Genomic DNA, 22,764 nt, shown 5'->3' on the forward strand with positions numbered 1-22,764 from the left:
TAACAGATCTAAATGAAGACAAAATGTAAAAATTACTCATGGATAAAATACTGCTAATTTAAGTTTGTTATCTTAAGTCAGAACAAAAAGATAAAAAGGCATAGAAATATTGGCTGAATGACAACTGCATATGTGAAGCACTGAAACAGGTTGACAAAGCATGGGATCTATCTTGAAAGAACTTACAATCAAAGGAAAAAACATGCTGATCATTGAGTAAAACTTACCACTAAAAGACATATCTTATAAAAAACTGAACTCTCTTCAAGCCTAATGTAAAAAGAATAAAGGAAAACGGCATGCTCAACTGGTAGTAGCAATTATTACTTCAAAACAAAGAATACAGATGTAGATTTCATGAGACAATCACAGTAAAGTCAATTCAATTCATTATTTTTATTTCTTTTTTCTTTTGAGACGGAGTCTCACTCTATCGCCAGGCTGAAGTGCAATGGCGTGTTCTTGGCTCACTACAACCTCCGCCTTCCAGGTTCAAGCGATTCTCCTGCCTCAGTCTCCCACCAACACAGTGAACCCCCCCCCCCCCCCCCCCCCAGTCTCTACTGAAAATTTAGCTGGGCGTGGCGGCGCATGTCTGTAGTCCCAGCTACTTGGGAGGCTGAGGCAGGAGAATCATTTGAACCCGGAAGGCGGAGGCTGCAGTGAACCAAGAACGCGCCATTACACTCCAGCCTGACAATAAAGCGAGATTCTGTCTCAAAAACAAACAAAAAACCCCACAAATTCTGAACTGACGAGGAAACGTAACTATACTTCCGAAGCCTGTGACGGATCTCAGAATACCACAAAGTTCCCCGGACAGAAATTTAGCTACAGAGATAGGCCTGGCGCAGTGACTCGTCTGTAATCCCAGCACTTTGGAAGGCCGAGGCAGGCGGATCACCTAAGGTCAGGAGTTGGAGAACAGCCTGACCAACATGGTGAAACCCCATCTTTACTAAAAATACAAAAAAATTTGCCTGGTGTGGTGGCACGCGCCTGTAATCCCAGCTACTCCGGAGGCTGAGGCAGGAGAAATTTTGCTTGAACCCAGGAGGCGGAGGTTACAGTGAGCAGGCCACTGCACTCCAGCCTGGGTGACAGAGATTCAGTCTCAAAAAAAAAAAGAAAAGAAAAGTTAGCTACAGACACAGTTCTCAAGTCTGAACTTACATATTTAAGGACGCATGAAAACAATCAAGCTTGTATTTTGTCAAGACAAATGGCCAGAAAGATACCCTGGCCATTGCAATTTCAAAAATTTTGGAAAAAATATTTGCAGAGGTATTGTTAAAAACCTAAATGATTCATTTGAGTTGACCAAAGAAGCGTAGTCAAATAATTTTTTTAAACTGCATACCTTATGAAATAGTGATTTTTTAAAAAAAGGCAACAATGTCTTTTGAAAACTTACTTCTCATATTAACGTCTATAGGATTTACACTGGCAGCGTGAACTTTGACAATGACTTCATTTGGATAGTGTATGATAGGTATCATCATGTTCTGGGTGAATCGAAGCACTTCATTCTTCCCATATTTATCTATCACCCAAGCAGGCATGACAGTGCTCCTTGGAGAGGTAGTACTAATCCTTCTAACTGAAGGCTTTTGGACAACTTTGCTTCTCCAGAAGCAAACAGCAGTGCATGCATTTCTTCTAAGTACATAAGTCTTCAGAAATTCCATTGTAAACACTGGTTGAACTGCTTGCTCAAATTCAAATACACTTGGACTGGATCAAACTCTCACCCCTGAATTAGGTCAAATTCTGCCAAACCACGGGCTAGTTTCAAAATTAAGCATGCAAAACGGAGCATTCGAAAATGAAGCTAATCTAATGGAGAAACTGAAAGAATATGGAACTTTTATTCTGCTCTTCGCATATGAAATACTCCAATTAACGTTCCAGTCAGTATTCTGTCCATTCTCCTCCCTCCCTTTCACCCTCTCCCCTTCCAAAAAAAAGGAGGGAATAAAAAAAGCAGGTGCGCAAACCCCCTAGGATCCCTGCCCTGTCCTGGGAGCCCTCGGCGGGACAAGCAGACACCGCTCGCGATCCAACGCCAGAGAATCAAACGCTTGCCGACTGCCGCCGCGACCCTGGCCCGGAATCTCCTTGCCTGCCCGCTCTCCTCAGCCGCCGGGGTGGCTTTGCGGCGCCGACCAATCGCCTGCAAAGATCATTTCCTCGGGCTGCAATTAAACCAATCCAAGTACTCGATGTTGAAGGGCTCAGTGACAATTAAAGATGGCTGCGTCCATGTACTATCACTAGCAACCGGTGACCTCTTTTTCCTCCTTGCCTGGCTCCTATGGTGGCAGGCAGGGCACGAGGACCATGCTGGGCCGGACCCTCCGAGAAGTGAGTGGAATTGGCCCGCTGAGGCCCCCGGGAGGGCGGAAGGTTCAGCGGACTTCGTTGACAAAGAGTCCCTGGGCCTTACCACGCATCTTGGCCCACCTCGCTGCCTTCTCTTGAACTGAGTAGGGGATAGGTACCTTTCGGTCCTTAAGATGTACTCGCCGTACCCATTCAGGAGTTAGGACCTTAGCTGGGAAATCTCTGCACCGCGGATCTGTGGGGTGGTGAATCGGCTTCTCACCATTAGACGTTTGTTCTGGTGTAGGTCGGGCAGCGGATGGTCTCGGAGTGGGCTTTGCCAGATAAAGGGGGCTTGCGGAGCCACTTCAGTCTCTCTTCTGTCCCCGACACATAGCTGCAGTTGTCGCTAAGAATCCCGGCGAAACTGTAGTTTGCAAAATTCAAACGAGTAATGTTTGGGTTTTTTCAAAGAATTCGTTGTCTAAGATTTACCAACCACTAAGATACCAGGGATTCCCTAACCCGTGTCTCCATTTCCTGGACGTCATGTTTGAACGACTAGGCTGTATTTGTGAACGCCTTCTGGGCAGTTCTTCTAAATGTCACATAAGCACCCTGAAATTCACTTTAATCAGTGAAGTAATCATTGTAACAGGACTTACCTCTCAACCCCCGTCTTAAAAAACAAAAGCTCTGGTATTTCTGAATTCTTAATAGTCTATTTTTAATGGCACAAATATCTCATTTGCCTTTAGATTCTTTCTCATCTTTCATATACAGTAAATCACTAAGCCCTGTTCATTCTGTCTTGCAGATATGGCTGGAATCTGCCCTCTCACGTTATGTCTGCTGTTAAGCTTTAATTCAGGTCTTTTTACTGCCTGGTTCACATCACTCAACCTTAGAACTGCCTGCAGGCCAGTTGCTATCAGAGTCACGTGAAGCACCTGTTAAAACTAAAGCTATATCCCACTCTAGACTTAATTACATCTGTGTGGTAGGTTGAGGAGTACGGTTTAATGGGGGCTTCAGGTGATTTCTGGTAAGAAGTAGGCGCTGAGGACCTAAACTGCCTTCCATCTTCCTTTTTATTGCACCCTAGAAGTTGTTTTGTTTGTTTGTTTCCCAGCTGGCAGCCTGGAATTATAATTATAGATAGCTGTAATATATAATAAGAACTTTAAATCCACAGGCTTTAAATAATAAATAATTCCTCCCCAAAATAATTATTATTTTACCATTTTAAATTGCATCGAATCAAATTTGTTCTTTAAAAAATAAATTAATAAGTGGACAACACCCAAAACTTGTTTTAAAATTAAATACAACCTATAAAAATATGGTATTTCCTTTTTCTGCCTTTTCCACTGGCAATCTAAGTAACAGAAAGAGACTCTAAAGAAAATATTTATTTTGGGGTAGCAATGCAATGGGAATATGTGTGATATAGTAAACTATGTGCCTACTCAAGGAAGTTGGGGCAAAGGATGTTTTTAAAGACAGAAAGAAAAAGATTACATAAATTATTTTGAATCAGTTATCCTTGGCCACAAAGATCAGTCACAAAGGTGGCATCAGTCCAAGATTGGATGGCCAGTTGCTGGACAGACATCCTTGCAGAAGTACTTGTGTGTGTGGAAGGTTGCAATGGCCTTTGTGTAAGGTTGTGTTTTTTGCAGTCTTATGATTGTTGTTTTTTAAAAAATTTTAATGGGTACATAGTAGTTGTACGTATTTATGGGGCACGTGAGATATTTTGATACAGGCATACAATGCATAGTAATCACATCAGAGTAAATGGTGTGTCCATCACCTCAAGCATTTATCATTTCTTTGTGTTACAAACATTCCAGTTATACTTTTTTAGTTATTTTTAAATGTACAATAAATTATTGTTGACTGTAATCACCCACTGTGCTATCAAATACTGTATCTTATTCATTCTGTCTATATTTTTGTACACATTACCCATCCCCACTTCCCACCCATACTACTACCCTTTCTAGCTTCTGGTAACCATCATTCTACTCTACCTCCACGAGATCAATTGTTTTAATTTTTAACTCCCACAAATAGGTGAGAACATGGGAAGTTTGTCTTTCTGTGCCTGGCTTATTTCACTTAACATAATGCCCTCCAGTTCCATCCATGTTGTTGCAAATGACAGGCTCTCATTCTTTTTATGGCTGAATAGTACTCCATTGTGTACATGTAGGACATTTTCTCTATCCATTCATCTGTTGATAGATACTTAGGTTGCTTTCAAATCTTGGCTATTGTGAATAGTGCTGCAATAAACATGAGAGAGCAGATATGTCTTTGCTATGTTGATTTTCTTTCTTTTAGGTGCGTATATACCTAGCAGTGAGATTGCTGGATCATATGGTTGTGCTATTTTTATTTATTTATTTTTAATTTTTTTTTAGAGACAGGGTCTCACTGTGTTGGCCAGGTTGGTCTTGAATTATTGGCCTCAAGCAATCCTCCTCCCTCAGCCTCCCAAAGTGCTAGGATTACAGGTGTGAGCCACTGTGGCCAACCAGTAGTTCTATTTTTAGGTTTTTGAGGAACCTCCATACTATTCTCCATAGTGGCTGTAGTAATTTACATTTCAACCAACTTTTCTCCATCCTCACCAGCATTCATTATTGCCTGTCTTTTGGAAGAAGCCATTTTAAGTGGAGTGAGATAATAACTCATTGTAGTTTTGATTTGCAGTTCTCTGATGATCAGTGATGTTGAGCACGTTTTCATATACCAGTTTGCCATTTATATGTCTTTCTTTTGAGAAATGTCTATTCCGATCTTTTGCCCATTTTTAATTTGATTATTGGATTTTTTTCCTGTTGAGTTTTTTGAACTCCTTATGTACTTCGGTTATCAATCCCTTGTCAGGTGGAATGTGATAGTTCTTATCAGGCATTGGTGCATGAGAACCCTCTCTTCTTGACCTTCCTTGACTCCATTTGTCAGGATTTTAACACAAGTGACTCTATTTTGATTTTGACAACTGTCATAGCTCCTTAAGTGCTACCTTTTTTAGTGCTACTTCTCTCTGGGTTCATTGAGTGAACCATAGTGAAAAACAACTTTTGCATCATGGGGGAGAAAGAACTATTCAGGAGAGCTGACCCAGGGGAAGACCCAGAGGTTGCCTTGGCATGATTACTTTTACTTAATCACTCCTTTAACAAACACCTATTAATGCCTAGCGTGCAAAACATTTGGTGGTTATTTCCCCAGCTCTAAAACTACCTTCTACTTTGTATTTTTTCCACTCACTGTACTGATGCCCTAAATTCTACCAATTAGAGATTAATTCATACAAATTATCTTTCAATTTAATTATATTTTAAATATGTACAGATGCCTGGGAAGGTTGAACAATTTGTTCACCCATTGTTGTAAATTATAACAGTTCAAATTTCTTCATAATACCTTAATTGAGATAATCAGTTGAAGAGGGGAAAATTTGCTGGGAATTGAATTAGGGAGAAGGGCTGGAAATGATGGAGGCAATTTGGGGGATGTGAGTGGGCTTATGGTAACAGGAGTCCTGGGATTAGGCACAAAAAAGAGGTAAAATGCCAAGTAGGTAAAATTCCTATTTGTAAATTTTACCCAGGTACATTCAGAAAGGGGGAGGAATCTCACTTTTGCCTTTGTCTTTTGTGGCATGATCCCAGTGTTTCTAGGAGCGAGGCACCAGGCTAATATTATTAATCCTAAAGTTTAAAGAAGGATATATTCATTTGGCTTCTTGGAGCTTCAACTTTAGAAAAACTAATCATTGCTCTATAGGGAAATCAATTCTAAATTTTAAACAACTGTTATTCATTCAACTAACATTTAGTGAGTACCTCTGTGTTCTAGCCACTGGGGGATAGCATTAAAGATGGACAGAAGCTCCTGCTTCCTGAAACCTAACATTTTTTTGTGCAAATGCAGCCATAAACACTTTTTTTTAAAAAAAGTAAAGGATATAATTTCAAGTAGTATAAGTACTGTGGAGAAAAATTAAGTAGATCATAGTATGATAACTAGTTGAGGGAGCTGGACATTTTAGCTAGAGTGGCCAGGGAAGATTTCTCTGACTGAGTGAATAATACTTAATAGAGACCAGAAGGATATGAAGGGGGAACACTGGGCAGATCTGAGAGAATAGCGTTCCAGGCAGATGGAACAGTAAGTACAAAGACCCTAAAACAAGAGCAAGCTTAACATGTTCGAGGAATAGCAAGAGGGCCAGCATGCCTGGAGAGAAGTGAATGAAGACAGCAATGAGAGAAGAGGTTAGGGAGACAGGTAGGAGCCAAATTGCAGAGAACCTTTGAGGCCACAGTAGGGAGTATGGATTTTATTCAAAGTGTAATGGGAATCTTCTGGAAAGTTTTGAATCTGTGGACATGATCTGAGTTAAAATTTTAAAAGCTCCTTCAGATGACTCTTAAGGGACCATGATCTATAGAAAAGCAAGTAATAAAGTACAAAGACTGACCGGGTGCAATGGCTCATGCCTTTAAACCCAGCACTTTCAGAAGCTGAGGCAGGCTGATTGTCTGAGCTCAGGAGTTCAAGACCAGACTGGGCAATGTGGCAAAACCCTGTCTTTACAAAAGACACAAAAATTAGCTGGGCATGGTGGCGCATGCCTTTAGTCCCAGCTGCTCAGGAGGCTGAGGTGGGAGGATCACTTGAGCCTGGGAAGTTGAGGCTGCAATGAGGCGAGATCACATCAGTGCACGCCAGGCTTGGCAACAGAGCAAGGCCCTGTCTCAAAAAAAAAAAAAAAAGCAAGAAAGCATTTTAGAAGCCTGTTGCATTGGCAAGAGATAGTGGGAGTGGATATTGTTTTTAAAGTTAGGGTTTGCAGATGTTTTGGATATGGGATTTGAGGGAAAGAGAAGAATCAAGGTTTTACTTAGGTTTTGGGCCAGGGCAGTTGGGGAAATGTAACATCAAGATGGGAAAACCTCTAAAGGGAACATGTTTGGAAGGGGAAGGTTATCAAAAGTTTTGTTTTGGATGTGTTAATTTTTAGATGCCTCCTAGATATCCAAGTGAAGATGTCACTTAAGCAGCTAGATAAAAGAGTTCAGAGCTCAGCAAAGAGGCTAGGTGAGAGATACACATTGGCCAGAGTATAGAGGTAATTAAACCTATAGGGCCAGATGAGATTACCTGGGAAGTTGGGTGTAAAAATAGAAGAAGACCTAAAATTCCAACATTTTGGAGGTCAACAATAGGAAGTAAAGCCAGCAAAAGAGACTTGAAAGAATGCCCAGTGAGACAGAAGAAAAAGCCAGGATGGCATGGTGTCCTGAACACAGAGAAGAAGTGTTTCAAGGAGGGAGTGGTCACTTGTGTTGAATGCTACTAAGGAGTACTATAAAATGAGGGCTGGTGCTGACCAGTGGGTTTAGGAATGTGGAGCTTGCTGGTGATCTTGACATGCAATTTCAAGAAGCAAGAAGGCAAAAGCATGAATGGACTATGTTAAAGAGAGGATGAGTACCTGTCACTGCTACACTCAGCCTTCAAGAGCTCTCCTGTACCTTCAGCATTTATCAAGGCAATTTTTTTTTTAAAGACCGTTCTTTTCTGGCCGGGCAAAGTGGCTCAGGCCTGTAATCCCAGCACTTCAGAAGGCTGAGGCAGGCAGATCACAAGGTCAGGAGTTCGACGGCGCGCACCTGTAATCCCAGCTACTCAGGAGGCTGAGGCAGGAGAATCGTTTGAACCGGGGAGGCGGAGGTTGCAGTGCGCCGAGATCGCACCACTGCACTCCAACCTGGACGACAGAGCGAGACTCCGTTTAAAAAAAAAAAAAAAAAAAAGGCCATTCTTTTCCTAAGTAAACCTCTAATGCTGTCTATTCAGTTAATTAAAATGTCTCCACTTCGTTACAGAGACAAAAATGCCAAAATGTCTTGCATAGAGAATAATTACACAGGTTGAACATCCCTAATCTGAAAATCTGAAATGCTCCAAAATCCAGAACTTTTTGAGCACCAACATGATTTTCAAAGGGCGTGTTCAAAGGAAATGCTCACTGGAGCATTTTAGACTTGAGATTTTTGGGTTAGGGATGCTCAACTGGAAAGTATATAGTACAGATAGAGGACTCCAAAGTCTGAAAATATCCGAAATCTAAACACTTCTTGTGCCAAGCATTTTGGATAAGGGATACTCACCCTGTAGTATAGTAAGTAGTTCAGCGCATGAGTGTTGGAAACAAGATCAGTCCTCAGTTGAATCCCAGCTCTGCTACCTTTTTTTTGTTTTTTTTAGACAGAGTCTCACTCTGTCGCCAGGGTGGAGTACAGTGGCGCAATCTTTTCTCACTGCAACCTCTGCCTCCCGGGTTCAAGCGATTCTCCTGCCTCAGCCTCCCAAGGAGCTGGAACTACAGATGCCCGCCACCACACCTAGCTAATTTTTGTATTTTTAGTAGAGACGGGGTTTCACCATGTTGGCCAGAATGGTCTTGATCTCTTGACCTTATGATTAGCCCGCCTTGGCCTCCCAAAGTGCTGGGATTACAGGCATGAGCCACCGCACCCAGCCAGCTCTGCTGCTTTTTAGTTATGCGACCTCAGGTGGGAACTTCAGTTTTTTTAAATCTGTAAATGGAGATAATAATAGCTTCTCAGTGTGGATGTAAAGATTAAATGATATATTAAGCACCGAGGACAATGCCTAGAACTAAGTACTACCTATTATTAACATTAATTTTGTTACAGGGACAAAATTACTAAATTATATGTATTTGCATTTTTCCCTTCCCTTACTTTCTAAGAAGAGTGGTTCCTGAGCAAGGTTTTGAAATTTTTCTAAGGAGGTATATTAATTGTCTATGGCTGCATAAAAAATTACCATAAACTTTGTGGCTTAAAGTAACATAATCTCAGGATCTCACAGTTTTCTGGGTCAGAAGTCTGGGCATGGAGTAACTGGGTTCTCTACTCAAGGTCTCACAAGGCTGAAATCCACGTGCTGTAGTTGTACTGCAAGGTATTGCTAGGGCTAGAGTTCCATCTGAGCTCCAGCCCTCTCGACCTCATTGGTTTTGGCAGAGTTCATTTCCTATGGTTGTGGAACTAAGGTCCCTTTTTCTTGCTGGCTGTGTGGATAGTAAAGTAAGTGAGCTGAGGGCTGGAGAAATGGGATGGCTGGAATTGACATTTTGGAGATCATACGGATGTTAGCAATGTTGTGTGTAGTCTGGGCAGTAACCAGGAGAGTTGGCAACTGGGGTGAGGTGAAGGAAAAGTTTGTGCGAAGTGAGGTCAAAGAACTGAAAAATCAGATGTTGGTGTACATAGACTTGAAATTTGACGTGAACAAGGGAGAGGATAGGAGCAATAGTAACGAAGATGACAGTGCGCTAGGTAACAAAATTGTCAATGAATGAAAAGTAATACCAGGGAGGCTATAGGTCAGCACACCAGGGAGTGTGGTGTCATCTCCCAAGGCATGTGCTTCGGGTGAGCAGGATGTTTGAGAGAAGAGAAGCATTGAGGAACAAGGAGATCATCTGTCCCGTCTCCCAGTCTGGACTCTGTGTTATGTGGTAGGTAGGCACTAAACAGGAGAAGCAGTGGCTGCCAGGGAAGGCCTAGTTTCCATTAGAGAAAAGATGTGCCAGAGAGAGAATTTTTTTTCTTTTAACAAAAACTTAACAGTTAACTCCATTTTATATTCAAATGTGACACCTGCAGTTTCGTCCCAGGGAACTGTACATGTGATATATATTTCCTGCTTCTTATGCTCAGTCCATTTAGCTGATTAGCATCTTCATTTTCACTTCTCTTTTCCAATTCCCTTATTGATTTTGTTTTTCTTAAATCTAGAGTTCCTAAAAATGGTCTCAATGAAAATCGGCACCATTTCCAGTGAATACTCCTAGACAATCTTATGTCTTGCCGTTCAATCACAATTGTAACACCTTAGCTTTTATCCTCAGACCAGTCTGGAAGCAGCTTGAGGATAGTACACATTAGGGGACTTGAGAGGAGTCAAGGAAGGAGAGAAAGTGGCAGATGCAGTTTTCCTCATTATTACAGCTTAGCCACGGGATGGACCTGCCTACATATGTTTGTCTCTCTAGCTCTGGGTTTTTGCTAGTTCTAACTCTCTTTCACCCAGCCTGCTAGCGTCTTTGTTCTTCCCATTCCATATACATGATATTAAAACACACTGCTCTCTTTTATTCCTTCTACCTTCTTTCTTCTAGAGGGTTTACATTTCTTTTCTTTTATTTATTTATTAATTTATTTATTTATTTTGAGACAAAGTTTCGCTCTTGTTGCCCAGGTTGGAGTGCAATGGCACGATCTTGGTTCGCTGCAACCTCCGCCTCCTAATTTCAAGCGATTCTCCTGCCTCGGTCTCCCGAGTAGCTGGGATTACAGGCATGTGCCACCACACCTGGCTAATTTTATATTTTTAGTAGAGACGGGGTTTCTCCACGTTGGTCAGTCTGGTCTCCAACTCCCAACCTCAGGTGATCTGTCTGCCTCGGCCTCTCAAAGTGCTGGGATTACAGGTGTGAGCCACCGCACCTGGCCAAGGGTTTACCTTTCATAAAAACCATTCGACAAACTCTCTCTTCTTGTTACTATAAAAGTCACTTACTTAAGTCAGACCTCGCTGCCCTCCCTATCCCTGCAACAGTCCATCAGCCTCCCCATGGAAGTCCTTTTCCTCTTGTTGGTGAGCATTAGGGATCCTCTTGATGACCTCTTCCCACTGCTTGTTGCATTTAAAACCCTCAGCCCCAAGAATGCCATTGCTTTGATGATTTACTCAGTAGCTGAGAGCAGATCATTTGGAGATTTTCCCCTCAAATGCAAACTTCTGTTTCTTGGTATATATGGGACACATGAAAATACTGTCACCTTGGAGGACAAACTAAGCTTCCAATAGAGTAGAGATAGAAATGGAGAAGACTGTATATTATGAAGTCATACTGTCCTTTACTATTTGTGTGACTTTGAACAAATCACTCCAGGTCTCTGAGCTTCAGTTTCTTCATCTGTCAAATGAGATAAACAGTACCTAACTTGTGTGACTATTTTTTTGTTTTGTTTTGTTTTGTTTTTTGACAGAGTCTGGCTCTGTCACCAGGCTGGAGTACAGTGGCACAATCTCAGCTCACTGCAACCTCCGCCTCCCAGGTTCAAGTGATTCTCCTGCCTCAGCCTCCCAAGTAGCTGGGACTACAGGCACACACCACCACACCTGGCAAATTTTTATATTTTTAGTAGAGATGGGGTTTCACCATGTTGACCAGGATGATCTTGATCTCCTGACCTCATGATCCGCCTGTCTCACCCTCCCAAAGTGCTGGGATTACAGGAGCGAGTCACTGCACCCAGCCAGTGTGGTTGCTTTAAGGGTTAAATGAAGTAATAACGCATGTAAAGCAACAGTGCTTGACTCTTAGAAAATACTTGGTAAATACTATTCCTTCCCCTATTCTCCTTTTCTCTCAGCTCCCATCTAATCCAATTATCTTTTCATAAAATCTCCAAAGTTTTGGTGTGATCTTTTACTTCTTGTTATTCATCCCTTTTATCTGATTAGTCAGTACATGTTATTATTACTTCCTACAGGAAATATTAGACACCCATGACTCCATCTCAGGCCCTACTTCCTGTCAATATACACTGGTATTCACTACTTCTCAGTCACTTTTGGTGTAGTTTTTTTTTTTTAACTCCTTCTTTACCAGCCTTCCTAATGTCTTCCCTAAAGACAGAATTTCAGAAAAGTTTGTTTTTAGTTTGTCTTTGAACCTGTATTTTATAAGCATTTCTCTCAATTCATAGTGTCTCTTACTTGAACTCCACAATAGGTATAAAGATCTTATTTAGAGAGCCATAAAAATCCTGCAATGCCTTGTCCAGTTCACTTCTCTTTTTTTCTCTCTGGACTGCCTGTGTTGCAGCTAAGCTACCCTCTGTACAGAATCTGCCTTCAGCCATCCTTCACCCATGCTGTGCCTCAACTCCCCCTGGACAGGATGGTTTACCTGACTTATTGCTGTTGTTTGTACAGCCTGATTTTAAAACCAAAAATTAGCTAAGGAGAAGAATGTCATGTCCTCCATCTCTCCTCAAGCTGATCAGTGCATCACCCTTCATCCACTACACTAAGTGTTAGAGGTAATAGGTTCTCTTGATTTTGAACCTAAGCCTCACTTTAAAATGTTATACTTAGCCATTCCATCACCCCTTACCCCCACCAACATAACATCTGAAACTTCTGCAGACTCAGTAAAAGGTTTTTGAATTGTATACACTATAGGTTTCTGCAGCACTGAAACAAGGCCAAATTACACCAACAGAGCTCTGTCAAAAATGTCTCTCTCTTATCAAGAAGACCAAGTTTCTAAATGCCTACATTACTGTGTCGGAAGAGGTGGCCTTAAAACAAGCTGAAGAATCAGAAAAGAGATATAAGAATGGTAAATTGCTTTTAACTATACTTAATTGTTATGTCTCCAGAGAAGGAGTTTAATTGGTTGTAGTAGTCTCCATTTGGCAAGTGAAGCTTTAAACATAAAACATAGCCTTATTTAAAGAACTTGCCATGAGGATAATAAAAATGAGGGTAATGGCTATGTGATGCTTTATAATGTCCAACTGTATTAATTTCTGCCATAAATTTGATTTCTGAAGAAGTATCTTTGCCAAAAACTAGTAGTTACTATAATAACATGTATTCATGTATCTTTATATTTTAAACTATCTCCTTTATCACTCTTTTGGCTTTTTCATGCAGGACAGTCACTTGGGGATTTAGATGGAATCCCTGTTGCAGTAAAAGACAACTTCAGCACGTCCGGCATTGAGACAACGTGTGCATCAAATATGCTGAAAGGTAAAGTTTAACTGATCAGAGCATTGATAATTTTGTAAAAATCGGTATTTTTCGCTTTAAGAATAATAAAGTACCAAGATAATTTCAGACTAATTGTATCTTTGAAGGAAATATTTAGAATATAATATCACCTTTTTTACTATTTGCTCTTTTAGAATGCAGAATTTTTCTTTAGAGGTAGGCCAGCTTAATGAATGCTATTTCAGAAGTTCTCAAAGATTCTATTAATATTTAGGAAGACTCAATAATTGCAAATCGGGTGCTTGCCTGTAGTCCCAGCTACTGGGGAGGCTGAGGTGGGAGAATCACTTGAGCTTAGGAGTTTGAGTCCAGCCTGGGCAACATAGTGAGACCCCATTTCTAAAAAATGAAATAAAAAAACTACTGTAAACCCACTATATAACCTCTACCTTCAGCTAATTGATAGCATGGGAATAAGTGTGAACTGGCTATCATCGATACCCTTCTCTTGGGGATGATGTGAGGATTCATTAACATCTACTGGCCAGTTATTTTTTATTTTCTGATTCCTCTCTTATAGCACAGTATGGCAATGTTTAGATTTATTCTTTAGAGTTCGGTCAAAAGAAAGCAGGTTTATCAAGATATTTGGATCCTAGGAAGAAACAGAAATAGAAAAAAGGTTATTCAGAGTACTATACGCTAAAAATAATATTCTATGAGGAATATGCCCCACCTTCCTCTAATATGCAGACTGTTGTTGTTCATTATTTTGGAATATATGCTACAGCTTTTCAATAGCCAGAGAAGATTTTAGTTGAAAATAAAGACCTATTTCTACTGGAAATACATAAAAATTACTGTGTGGTATAACATCATCTGAGAAGAAAAAGTCAAGTACAGTGAGCAAAATAGAGATTTATTATTTCAAAAATACTGGGTACATCTCTGACTATCATGCAATATTTTGTAGAACTGTTAAAGTCTGTTTTTAGATTATAAAAATAGTGAATGCACAGACTATCTTTGGAAAACATACATTTAACAGTAGAAAAAAAATTACTGGAAGAAAGTACAACTGATTATTTAAATTAGGAATAATTAAGGCATATCATTATGAATTGCTTAATTGCAGTTTAGACTTTTTTTTTCGTTTGTTTTTTTGTTTGTTTAAGACAGAGTCTTGCTCTGTCGCCCAGGGTGGAGTGCAGTGGCGCAGTCTTGGCTCACTGCAACTTCTGCCTCCTGGGTTCAAGTGATTCTCCTGTCTCACCTCCTGAGTAGCTGAGATTACAGGCATGTGCCACCACACCCAGCTAAATTTTATATTTTTAGTAGAGACAGGGTTTCTCCACATTGGCCAGGTTGGTCTCAAACTCCTGACCTCACGTGATCTGCCTGTCTTGGCCTCCCAAAGTGTTGGGATTACAGGCATGAGCCACCCCGCCCAGCCGACTCTTGTTTCTTACATATGATTTGCATGTTCACTGTTTTGTTTCCTGTAAAAAATAACTGGCCTTTTGGCAGGAATCACCATCATACAGTAATTCACCAAAATGATGAACACAAAGGGAAAGAGGAGAGGCACCAATACATGTTTTGTAGGCCTTTTAGAAAACAAGGAGTTGTTTGCCACATACATGCGAACCTGTAAGAAAGGTGATGTTGTAGACATCAAGGGAATGGGTACTGTTCAAAAAGGAATGCTCCACAAGTGTTACCATGGTGAAACTGGAGAGTCTACAGTGTTCCCCAGCATGCTGTCGGCATTGTTGTAAATAAACGGGCAAGATTCTTGCCAAGAGAATGAATATACATATTGACCACAGTAAGTACTGTAAGAGCTGAGATAGCTTTCTGAAATGCATTAAGGAAAATGATGAGAAAAAGAAGGAAGCCAAAGAGAAAGGTACCTGGGTTCAACTGAAGCGTCAGCCTGCTCCACCCGGAGAAGCACACTGTGTGAGAACCAATGGGAAGGTTCCTGAGCTGCTGGAGCCTATTCCCTGTGAATTCATGGCATAATAGGTATAAACAAAAGACGTCTGGACTGTAAAAAACAATAATAGTAACTAAATTTTTTTCAGGTTATATACCACCTTATAATGCTACAGTAGTTCAGAAGTTGTTGGATCAGGGAGCTCTACTAATGGGAAAAACAAATTTAGATGAGTTTGCTATGGGGTAAGTATGGGGTAAGTAAAATTGAAATCTTCTCTTGAGTTGCTTATATCTGTGCCTTTATTTTCTTTTTTGGGGGAAGGGGGGCGGTGGGGGGACGGAGTCTCGCTCTGTCGTCCAGGCTGGAGTGCAGTGGCGCGATCTCGGCTCACTGCAAGCCCCGCCTCCTGGGTTCACGCCATTCTCCTGCCTCAGCCTCCCAAGTAGCTGGGACTACAGGCTCCTGCCATCACGCCCGGCTAATTTTTTGTATTTTTAGTAGAGACTGGGTTTCACTGTGTTAGCCAGATGGTCTTGACCTCCTGACCTCGTGATCCACCCATCTCGGCCTCCCAAAGTGCTCGGATTACAGGCCTGAGCCACTGCGCCCGGCCTGTGCCTTTTTTCACTAAATGTAGTTACCTAAAAGGATTGAGGATCTAATGCCAGTTTCTTAGTCCCTCTGTGAGATTATGTTCAGTTGTTTAATAGATATATAGTCATCTCTAATTTTACTTTTAGTTTGTATTTCCCTGATGACTAATAATGTTAAACATCTTTTCATGTGTTTATTTTGCCATCCCTGTATCTTCATCAGTGAAGATAGCTGTTCAAATTCTTTGCCCATTTTTTGAAATTGGGTCATCTTATTATTGAGTTGTAAGAATTCTTTCTGGCTCACGCCTGTAATCCCAGCACTTTGGGAGGCCAAGGCAGGCAGATCACCCGAGGTAGGGAGTTGGAGGCCAACCTGACCAAAATGGAGAAACCCCGTCTCTACTAAAAACACAAAAATGGCCGGGTGCAGTGGCTCAAGCCTGTAATCCCAGCACTTTGGGAGGCTGAGTCGGGCGGATCACTAGGTCAGGAGATCAAGACCATCCTGGCTAACACGGTGAAACACCGTCTCTACTAAAACAATACAAAAAAATAGCCGGGCGTGGTGGCGGGCGCCTGTAGTCCCAGCTACTCAGGAGGCTGAGGCAGGAGAATGGCGTAAACCTGGCAGGCGGAGCTTGCAGTGAGCTGAGATCCGGCCACTGCACTCCAGCCTGGGCGACAGAGCGAGACTCCGTCTCAAAAAAAAAAAAAAAAAAAAAAAACACGAAAATTACCTGGGTATGGTGGCACATGCCTGTAATCCCAGCTACTGGGGAGGCTGAGGCGGGAGAATCGCTTGAACCGGGGAGGCAGAGGTTGCAGTGAGCCGAGATCGTGCCACTGCACTCCAGCCTGGGCAACAAGAACACAACTCCATCTCAGAAAAAAAATAAAGAAAAGAAAAGAATTCTTTCATATATTTTGGATTCAGACCCATTATCAGATAGATGCTGATTTGCAAATATTTTATTCAAGTCTCTGGTTTATCTTTTTATTCTCTGAACATGCCTTTCAAAGAGTAAAAGTTCTTATTTTGATAAAGTCCAGTTTATCAATTGTTCTCTTCCTTTTTTCTCTTCTTTTCGTTCTTTTTTTTTTTTTTTTTTTTGAGACAAAGTTTTGCTCTTGTCGTCCAGGCTGGAATGCAATGGTACGATCTCAGCTTGCTGCAACCTACGCCTCCCAGCTTCAAGCAATTCTCCTGACTCAGCCTCCCAGGTAGCTGGGACTACAGGCATGCCCCACTATGCCCAGCTAATTTTTGTATTTTTAGTAGAGATGGGGTTTCACCATGCTGGCCAGGCTGCTCTTGAACTCCTGACTTCAGGTGATCCACCTGCGTAGGCCTCCCGGGATTACAGGCGTGTAATCCATCGTGCCCGTCCTTCTTTTCTTTTTTCTTTTCTTCCTTTCATATAGACAGGGTCTCACTGGGTTGCCCAGGCTGTCTCAAACTCCTGGACTCGAACTGTGTTCCCAGCTTGGTCCAACAAAGTGTTAGGAGGCACAAGTAACTGTGCCTGGCCCATTTTTTCCTTTATTTTTTAAAGATGGGGTTTCACTATGTTACCCAGGCTGTTCTTGAACTCCTGGGGTCAAGTGATCCTCCGACCTCATACTTCCGAGGAGCTGGGACTGCAAGCACACATCACCTCACCTGGCTTAATTTTTTTCTTTTATGATGTGTGTATTTTTTTTTTTTTTTGAGACACAGTTGCGTTCCTGTTGCCGAGGCTGGGGTGCAATGGCACGATCTCGGCTCACTACAACCTCTGTCTCCCAGGTTCAAGCGATTCTCCTGCCTCAGCCTCCCGAGTAGCTGAGATTATAGGCATGCACCACCGGGCCCAGCTAGTTTTGTATTTTTAGTAGAGATGGGGTTTCACCATGTTGGCCAGGCTGGTCTCAAACTCCTGACCTCAGGTGATCTGCCTGCTTCGTCTCCCAAAGTGCTGGGATTACAGGCATAAGCAATCGTGCCTGGCCGAGAAATCTTTACCTAACAAAGGTCACAAAGACTTTTTTCCTAGAAGTTTTATTTTTAGCTCTTACATTTAGATCTGTGATTCACTTCGAATTAGATTTTCGTATATAGTATGAATAAAGTCCATTTATTAAACATATGGATGTCTGTTAACTCCAGCACTAATGATAAAAAAGATTATCCTTTTCTTGTTGAATGATCTTAGGTTTTTTTGTCAAAAATCGAGCACATTCATGTAGGTCTGTTTCTGGACTCTGTTGCATCTCTGTTTATTCCAATGTCACATCATCTTGATTATTACAGCTTTATAGTAAGCCTTGAAATTATGTAGTAAGAGTCTTCTAACTTTGTTCTTCTTTTTCAAAATCATTTTACATAATCTAGATTGTTATATTTTGATATGTTTTAGAATAAGCTTGCTAATTTCTACAAAGAAGTTTAATGGGATTCTGATTGTAATTGTGTTGAATTTATAGATTAACTTGGAAAGAATTGGCGTCATAATACATGTCTTCTCATCCATGAATACCATACCTAAATTTTTCCATTTAGTGAGATTTTGTTTTACTCAGGAATGTTTTTATGATTTCCTGCATATAAATCATACATATAATTGATTTATTCCCACATTTTATGTTTTTTTTTTTTTTTTTTTTTTGAGATGGAGTCTCGCTCTGTCGCCCGGGCTGGAGTGCAGTGGCCGGATCTCAGCTCACTGCAAGCTCCGCCTCCCGGGTTTATGCCATTCTCCTGCCTCAGCCTCCCGAGTAGCTGGGACTACAGGCACCCGCCACCTCGCCCGGCTAGTTTTTTTTGTGTTTTTTTAGTAGAGACGGGGTTTCACCGTGTTAGCCAGGATGGTCTTGATCCCCTGACCTCGTGATCCGCCCGTCTCGGCCTCCCAAAGTGCTGGGATTACAGGCTTGAGCCACCGCGCCCGGCCTTTATGTTCTTTTCTTTTCTTTTTTGAGATAGAATCTCACTCTGTCACCCAGGCTGGAGTGCAGTGGTGTGATCTCAGCTCACTGCAACCTCTGCCTCCTGGGTTTAAGAGATTCTCCTGCCTCAGCCTCCCAAGTAGCTGGGACTACAGGTGCCCACCACCACCCCCGGCTAATTTTTGTATTTTCAGTAGAGATGGGGTTTCACCATATTGGCCAGGCTGGTCTCAAACTCCTGACCTCAGGTGATCCGTCCATCTCGTCCTCCCAAAGTGCTGGGATTATAGGTGTGAACCACTGCCCTGGGCCATGTTTCTTAATGCTATAGAAAATTGTATTTTTTTCAGTTTCTAATTGTTTATTGCCAGTACATTGAAACATAATTGATTTTTCTATATTGACCTTTTATCCCATGACCTTGTTAAAGCTCACTTATTAGTTCTAGTTGATCTTTGTGGATTCTATAGAATATTTTATGTAGCAAGTTGTGTAGTCTACAAATAGAGTTCGTCTTATTTCTTCTTCTTGCCTTACTGCACCAGTTAGGGCCTTAGGTGCAATGTTGAATAGAAGTGGTCAGAGCAGATTTCCTTGCCTTGATCTTGATCTTAGGGAAAAGCAGTCTTTCACCAAAAGTACTTTATACTTACCCTTTTATGACACTTGTCACATTTGTAATATTTGCTTGGTCTTTGTTCTCTATTTCACAGAAACAAGAGTTCTTGTGTGTGTAGTTCAGAGTGGTAGCTCTTCGAATTCATTATATATATGTTGAATGCACTAATCCATGGGAGTAAATTTGAACGAAGGCTTTTAGGACATTGCCTTCATCAGCTGATCAAAATTAACATCACCAGTGAGGGTGAAGTGGACGTTATGTGCCTCCAGATGTAATTGTCTGAGGATACAATATCACCTATGTAATATTCCAGCTGAGAATGTATAACCTGACTCTACTAATGGGGAAACAAAAGATAAATCCAAAATGTGAACCAGTCTATTAAAATATCATATGAAAACAAAAAAGGGGTGTGAAAATCTTCCAGGATAAGAGATAAAGAAAGTAAAACCTAACATCATAAAACTTAAGAAAATTTAGGAGAGGTCGGGCCTGGTGGCTCACGCCTGTTATCTCAGCACTGTGGGAAACTGAGGCAGTTGAATTGCTTGAGGCCAGGAGTCCTAGACCAGCCTGGGCAACATAGTGAGACCCTGTCTCTACAGAAAAAAACAATTTAAAACGACAGGGAAAAATATTTGTGACCTAGAATTAGTCAAAGTTCTTTTAGATAGGACACATGAAGCACAAATCCACTTAAAAAATTGATAGACTTCATTAAGAACTAAAAAATTGATAGACTTCATTAAAATTAAGAACTTCTGTGCTTTGAAATATACTACTAAGAAAGTGAAAACGCCAGCCACAGACTGAGAGAAAAATATTTGCAAAACATGTATCTCAGAAAGAACTGATATCCAAAATACATAGAACATTTCCCACCTCAATAAGAAAATAAGAAAACAAGCAACTCTATTTTTAAAAAATGAACAATAGATTTAAGCAGACGTTTCATCAGAGATTAAAACATAGTTGACAAACACATGAAAAACTGCTTAATATCTTTGATCATTAGGGAAATTCAAAATTAAAATCACAATGAGCCTGGGCACAGTGGCTCACACCTGTAATCTCAGCACTTTTGGAGGCCAAGGTGTGGTAGTGGATGCCTGTAGTCCCAGCTACTCAAGAGGAACGAGAATCGCCTGAACCTGGATCACTAGAAACCAGCAGATGGAGCTTGCAGTGAGCCAAGATCTGCACCACTGCACTCCAGCCTGGGCAATAGAGTGACACTGTCTCAAAAAAAAAAAAAAAGAGACAATGATAATTAAATGGAAAACCTGACTCTAGATTTGACCCAGGAAGGGGATAAAATATCATAAAGTACATTATTATTATTAATTCTTTTTGTTTGTTTGTTTTGAGACAGAGTCTCGCTCTGTCGCCCAGGCTGGAGTGCAGTGGCACGATCTCGGCTCGCTGCAACCTCTGCCTCACAAGTTCACGCCATTCTCCTGCCTCAGCCTCCTGAGTAGCTGGGACTACAGGCGCTCGCCACCACGCCCGGCTAATTTTTTTATTTTTAGTAGAGATGGGGTTTCACCGTGTTAGACAGGATGGTCTTGATCTCCTGATCCCGTGATCTGCCCGCCTCGGTCTCCCAAAGTGCTGGGATTACAGGTGTGAGCCACCGCGCCCAGTAAAGTACATTATTGAATCAGTTGACAGAGTTGAATTATGTACAGCAGATTAGGTAAACGTATTGTATTGATATTAATGTTACTGAGATTGATAACTGTACTGTGACTGTATAACATGATATCCTTACTCTTAGGAAATATACACTCAAGTATTTAGGGATAAAGGGCTATGATATATATAAGTTGGACCCTTAAGATACCCTTAAGCTTCTATCATACTTTGTGTATATGTGTACATATGTACAAACTTACACAGAGCACACAAGTAGTAAAGCAAATGGGATAAAATGTTGACCGTAGGTACATCTGGGTAAGGGGTATAAAGTGCTTTATATGTTATTTTTATTTTTGCAATTTATCTGAGAATAAAATCATTTCAAAAATTTAAAAGAAAGTTATTAGCATTCCACTTGTAATGTTTTCCATAGAACGTCTGGTTAAGGGAGAGATTTCCTCAGAAGACTTAACGGAATATGACCCTTTTCAGCTGGAAGACCTTGATTCACAAGGGGGAATCATCTTCAGTCGAATTGGATGATCAAATGAGACAAAATCTTTTCTTAGCAGATTAGCTTTCTCTACTTTCTTCCACAAATGCTCTTCCTTCCCATCCTCCACAACTGTCAATTAATGAAAGCTACATGTGAGCAGGCTTCCCACCTTTTTCAATTCAAGCTACAGTGGGTTCTTAAATGCTCAATGAGTGTCAGAAGCAAATAATATACTCAGAAGTATTTGATGAAATTTTCACATAAAATGAAAGTTTTACTAAGGTATCTTGTTTCACTTCATCAGATCTGGGAGCACAGATGGTGTATTTGGACCAGTTAAAAACCCCTGGAGTTATTCAAAACAATATAGAGAAAAGAGGAAGCAGAATCCCCACAGCAAGAATGAAGATTCAGACTGGCTGATAACTGGAGGGAGCTCAGGTGGGAGTGCAGCTGCCGTATCGGCGTTCACATGCTACGCGTAAGATGCTTTTCTCTATCTGTATTTTAAAACCCACCCAAATACAAACAGTCATAAAGTGTATCCAGCAATAGAGTAGTTCATACCTTGGTATTTTTTCTTTTTAGTGAGCTGTATGTGTTCAAAGGTATATCAAAATTATATATTGTAGTTGCACTCAACTGTGCAGTACACTATGTGTATTTAATACTTTTAACTTTAATTTAAAATAACAAATTTTTCTCCTTGGTGTCTGGTTCTCTTAAAATACGATTTTGTGGATCTTGTAGAATAAAGCATTGAACATAAATGAACTTCATTTTTAAATAATTTCAGTGTGTGCTCACTGATTGTACAAATATTTAGGGACTAACATACAATGACTTTAGTTGAGTGCTGCTGAACTAAACTGTTAGTAATGTTTATCCTTCAGCAAGGTCAGACTTTTGAAAAAAAAAAGGAAAATAAAGAAAAGAAAAAATGCTAATATGTATTAATAAGATATTTTAAATAGTGTTTTCAGAAATCTGCAATTAAAAATGTACATCAGTAAGTAAAGTTTTCTCAAGCGTTAGGAATTTTTTTTATTGTTGTCATTGGAGTTATTTTATTTCAGTACTTTGTATTTTATTTTATTTTATTTATGTATTTTTATTTCTGTACTTGGCTCCTCCCTCCTCCCAGGTTTAGATGCTGATTCTGTTTATCTATCATACTTTGTATTTGGTAAGAATCCATTAATGATATTTTCAGTTCCATGTGTAAAGCATTTCTTAACTACCCAAAGAAAAGAAAGTAAATGTGGCCATTGCTTTATTTATCAGTCTCAATTTAATCAAAATGAATGTGTTTCTTTAGTAATAGTTTTATATTTTATCTCCCCTTAATTATCCATTAAAACTAAGTTCTTTC

General features: G+C 40.6%; 2 protein-coding genes and 1 long non-coding RNA gene across 6 annotated transcripts in view; 1 reads left to right on the top strand and 2 right to left on the bottom strand.

The window, feature by feature from the left end:
- The window catches only part of RTN4IP1 (reticulon 4 interacting protein 1), a 67,526-nt gene extending 64,377 nt beyond the window's left edge, over positions 1–3,149 (bottom strand). The window contains exon 1 of one of the 4 annotated variants that reach the window (XM_033234745.1): positions 2,988–3,149. Coding sequence is in view for 1 of the 4 variants with exons in the window: in XM_033234742.1 (XP_033090633.1) it covers positions 1,415–1,688 (274 nt within the window). In the remaining 3 variants the exon portion in view is untranslated. Of the gene's footprint in view, positions 1–1,414; positions 2,180–2,501; positions 2,747–2,987 lie in introns of those variants that run through there. The other 3 variants (XM_033234744.1, XM_033234743.1, XM_033234742.1) reach the window with 3 other exon arrangements.
- QRSL1 (glutaminyl-tRNA amidotransferase subunit QRSL1) overlaps positions 2,149–22,764 on the top strand; it is a 36,115-nt gene continuing 15,499 nt past the window's right edge. Inside the window, exons 1-5 of the mRNA XM_033234740.1 lie at positions 2,149–2,364; positions 12,637–12,796; positions 13,114–13,212; positions 15,261–15,357; positions 21,697–21,873. Coding sequence (XP_033090631.1) covers positions 2,341–2,364; positions 12,637–12,796; positions 13,114–13,212; positions 15,261–15,357; positions 21,697–21,873 — 557 coding nt within the window. The 5' untranslated portion in view covers positions 2,149–2,340. The remainder of the gene's footprint in view (positions 2,365–12,636; positions 12,797–13,113; positions 13,213–15,260; positions 15,358–21,696; positions 21,874–22,764) is intronic.
- Positions 15,086–22,764, bottom strand: part of LOC117097154 — a 47,983-nt gene continuing 40,304 nt past the window's right edge. The window contains exon 4 of the long non-coding RNA XR_004442839.1: positions 15,086–15,179. This is a non-coding gene — a long non-coding RNA (uncharacterized LOC117097154). The remainder of the gene's footprint in view (positions 15,180–22,764) is intronic.

Source organism: Trachypithecus francoisi, unplaced genomic scaffold, assembly GCF_009764315.1.
Source record: "Trachypithecus francoisi isolate TF-2019V2 unplaced genomic scaffold, Tfra_2.0 Lachesis_group15, whole genome shotgun sequence".
Taxonomy (NCBI): Eukaryota; Metazoa; Chordata; class Mammalia; order Primates; family Cercopithecidae; genus Trachypithecus; species Trachypithecus francoisi.